Here is a 3,550-nt window from a genome sequence, read left to right on the forward strand (position 1 = left end):
CATTTAGAAATTAAGTCTTACTGGCTGCTTCATATGGCATTTATAGGGAATAACGTTAAATTTTCCAAGTCTTTGGATGAAACTGAAACTTTAAATACATACTCTGAGCACATATCATCTTCTAGTGTAGCCTGAAAGCTCGGAAGTGTAGCCTACGTGTAAAAAGCAAGGAAACTTGAATCTACATGTACATGTGTGCATTAAGACAGCCTTTCCAATCCAAGCAAAACAAAACAAAAAACCTGCAGGGTTACTACAACAACTCCTGAGAACTTTCCTGAGTACATCCTTAACAAACTATACACGAACAACACTTTTTCTAGACTTTGCGTCATACTAAACGCCTTAAGACAAAAATCTTGTAGTTACTTCTGTCAGCCTTTACTGTAACAAGCACTTTGTCTCTACTTGTACTTCATGCAGTTAGCAGGTGACCCCTGTAATATTCTGAAGTTCTTCCCCAAGCAGTCATGAGTACTGAAGTAAGTTATGCATTCTCTTCCTTCTATCCCTCTCCCCAGGACTCAGTAGGTTCTGTGGGCCTTATGTAATGAAATAGCCTGCAGTCTGTCTTTAAGAATCAGGAAAACTAAAATCATTAACTTACCGTTAATAGTGAACTTGCTATCAGTGTAGATAATTAGTTTCTTGATGTTTTGACTCTTTGCTTGCTCTATTGCTTTGCAGGCTGCCTTAAAAACATTTCAGGAGAATCACAGTTCAGAACAGGATTTTGAACACATGCAATTAAAATACCAGCAAGGCACCTGATGCTAACATAGAACTACAGAGAATATTACTGTAATCTCCACATCAGTGAGTATCAACATGCTTTAGAGCAGAAGCTCCCAAAATTATGCATACAGATGACCACTTAATGAGTCAGGCAAACAGGGAGCTGCTTGAGTTTCACTGGCAAAAAAACCTCACAACATTCTGATGTTCAACTCTGTACTGAAGGAGTAGCTCTCTGCCTAATTTTCTATCAAAGCCTCTATCAACTGCACACCAAGTTTCTGGCATTTTCTCCATAAATTTGAGGAGGAAGGATTCATACCAGTTCCAACATTCTGGAACCCCTGAAAGGTTGGGTTTTTTTGGTTCTATGAAATATAGTAAGAGGTAGAAGAAGCTGGGTCTGGATGTAGAGCTGAAAAGCTCTTTAGTGACAAGTTTGACCCCGGCACACCACCATCACCTCTGCTTATCCTTCACTAAAATGGACTTCCTGTGGTCTTTAAGCAGATCAATTTCCCATTTCAGTTCATCTCCAACCACATAGTGCAGGATAGCAGCAGTACCAGAATCAAGATGAGATGGGAAGACTTAAGCCTGCTCTTGCCAACTTAAGTTTACTGTAGAAGTAACAGAAGTTACTCCCAAGAGCCAAAATTGTTTGGTTTTATCTAAGGAATACGATACTCTGATCCCATCACAATAAGAAGCTGATTCTCCTCTTAACCGCTACTCAGCAGCCCTCACCCCAAGGTCAGAGATAAACACATTAAAAATGCAAAGGATACTATGCACATTTTGGAACCAGGCCTTCCTAATGCAAGGCTGTTTCAAATAGCTGTGGTTGACCTGATGATATCTGCAAATCCTCAAGGTGAATTACCTTGTTCAAAACCAATAAAGATCAATAGAATTTGAAGAGAATGATTTGTGTTAAGTTGTAACTCCTGATACTTTGTGTACTTCCCTCACAGGTCCATAACTGGTTTCTGAAGGCCAGAGTTGAAATAGTGGTAAGCGTACTACTGTGATCTAATGTGCAGAAGCATTTTAGGACATTTACTGCTTACATGTATTTCTGCTCTTTGATTGGTCTGCCGTCCAGGAAGTCTTTCACTGGTATTTCTGTACCCAAGGAATGAACAGTAGATTAGTTAACCCAAACATTCACTATGGTGTGTAATGACATTAGAAAAATAAAGACAGCTACTTGTCTTCCTATAAAGGAGGATAAATAGATATTCTAGCTCTAACTTCCAGCTGCATTGTGCTATTTGGCCCTGCCATCAATATGCAATTACAGCTGTTGCCTTCTGTGCACACCTACACCTATTTTAAAACTTTCTGCATCACTTGAATTATAGCTTCAGCCTATAAAAATATTATTTCCAGTTGATTTTCCCCACATTCTTACCTCCCACAGAAACTGAATTCTCTTTTCCTGTAACTCACTAGTCTCATGGCACTGTCATTATGAGTCTCAACAGCAGAATTTCATATTCAAGAGGAGTTTGCTATTGTAAATCACAACAACACAAACAGCAATATATATATGTATATACATATAAAAATCCATCCAGCTACTTACAAAGGGTGGCCTGGTCCCCAGTAGACACCTATTCCAGCACGTGCCCTATTACGTCCATTACCTGAGCAACAACCATCAGTATAAACGACTGCAAAGTCACCTACAAAAGAATTACCAAAAGCAAAAGTTCAAGCACTTCTTCAAGGATGTAGACTCTTTAAGCAAAAAGAAATGTCTGCCAGCAGATTAATCTCCAAAACTTCCCTACCCAAAGAGCCCTTCAAAAAGTTAACTGAACAAGCCACGTAAATTAGTAATGCAGGACAATGCAGTCCCACTGCAGCTTTGCACCCTCACTGGTGCCAAATTAGTCGGCCTCTAGAAGCACCTCTGCCTCAAGTTCCACATTCTCACTACAATTCCTGTCGTCTTCAGTCAACTTTAAAGCTTCCTAGCTACGTCTGTAATCCAGACACACAAATCACACCTGTAACAATCAGATTAAGCTATATGTAGATACCAGTTAAAGCCAATTAAAACTACACTTAAAAGACAATAGGAACAAATAGATCACAGCTCACATTTCCATTTTAAAAAGAAACAATGTTACGCTAGGCCTGATGCTGCTCTAAAAGCTTTCCAATAATTACACTTGCTCCTTATGAAAGGAGTGCAAAGGACTGAAAAGAATTACAGGAGTAATGAAAGACCTCACCCATATACGAAAATTTATCTTCACTGACCGTTGGCGTTGAGTATACCTCATCATGTTTTACACGCTTTGCAATGTGTTCTTCATTTGTAGACTGTTCATAGGGCCTTTTGCATGTATTGCAACACAAGGCGTTTATTTCTGGTTCCTCTCTCTGGCTACCATTTTCCTGTGTTACAACTGGGGGACCATCTGCACCTTCCAAAAAAAAAAAAAAACAAAAAAACCAACAGAAAAACACAAACAAAAAAAAAAGATAAAGAGTTCAGCTATATAGAAGATCAAATTTTGTTTGAAACTACTACTTCTAAAGACAACACTTGTTATCACCTATTAGCAAGGCTAGTCTGGTAACTGACACCACCCCAAACTCTTATGCAAAAAATACTATAGCATAGCATACACCCGTCATTCTTGACCCCGGATCAAACTGACGCTGAGGCACACAGGTAACAGCCCTTAAAACGGACAGGGGGCAGGCGATGTTCTCCAAGTACCCACGGAAACGCTTTCCCCGCACTGACCCACCCACCGCTGCGCTTGCAAACAGGAGTCAAACCGGAGCCGCTGCCCTC

The 3,550-nt window shown here is 39.9% G+C and overlaps 1 protein-coding gene across 1 annotated transcript in view; it reads right to left on the reverse strand.

Annotated features, from left to right (window-relative positions):
* The window catches only part of RNASEH1 (ribonuclease H1), a 20,166-nt gene that overhangs the window by 6,424 nt on the left and 10,192 nt on the right, over positions 1 to 3,550 (reverse strand). The window contains exons 2-5 of the mRNA XM_035889898.1: positions 2,979 to 3,082; positions 2,324 to 2,423; positions 1,806 to 1,860; positions 608 to 692 (exon numbers count right to left, since the gene is read on the reverse strand). Of these exons, the coding sequence (XP_035745791.1) occupies positions 608 to 692; positions 1,806 to 1,860; positions 2,324 to 2,423; positions 2,979 to 2,982 (244 nt within the window). The 5' untranslated portion in view covers positions 2,983 to 3,082. The remainder of the gene's footprint in view (positions 1 to 607; positions 693 to 1,805; positions 1,861 to 2,323; positions 2,424 to 2,978; positions 3,083 to 3,550) is intronic.

This window comes from Egretta garzetta, unplaced genomic scaffold (genome assembly GCF_000687185.1).
Source record: "Egretta garzetta isolate BGI_Z169 unplaced genomic scaffold, ASM68718v1 scaffold62, whole genome shotgun sequence".
Classification (NCBI taxonomy): Eukaryota; Metazoa; Chordata; class Aves; order Pelecaniformes; family Ardeidae; genus Egretta; species Egretta garzetta.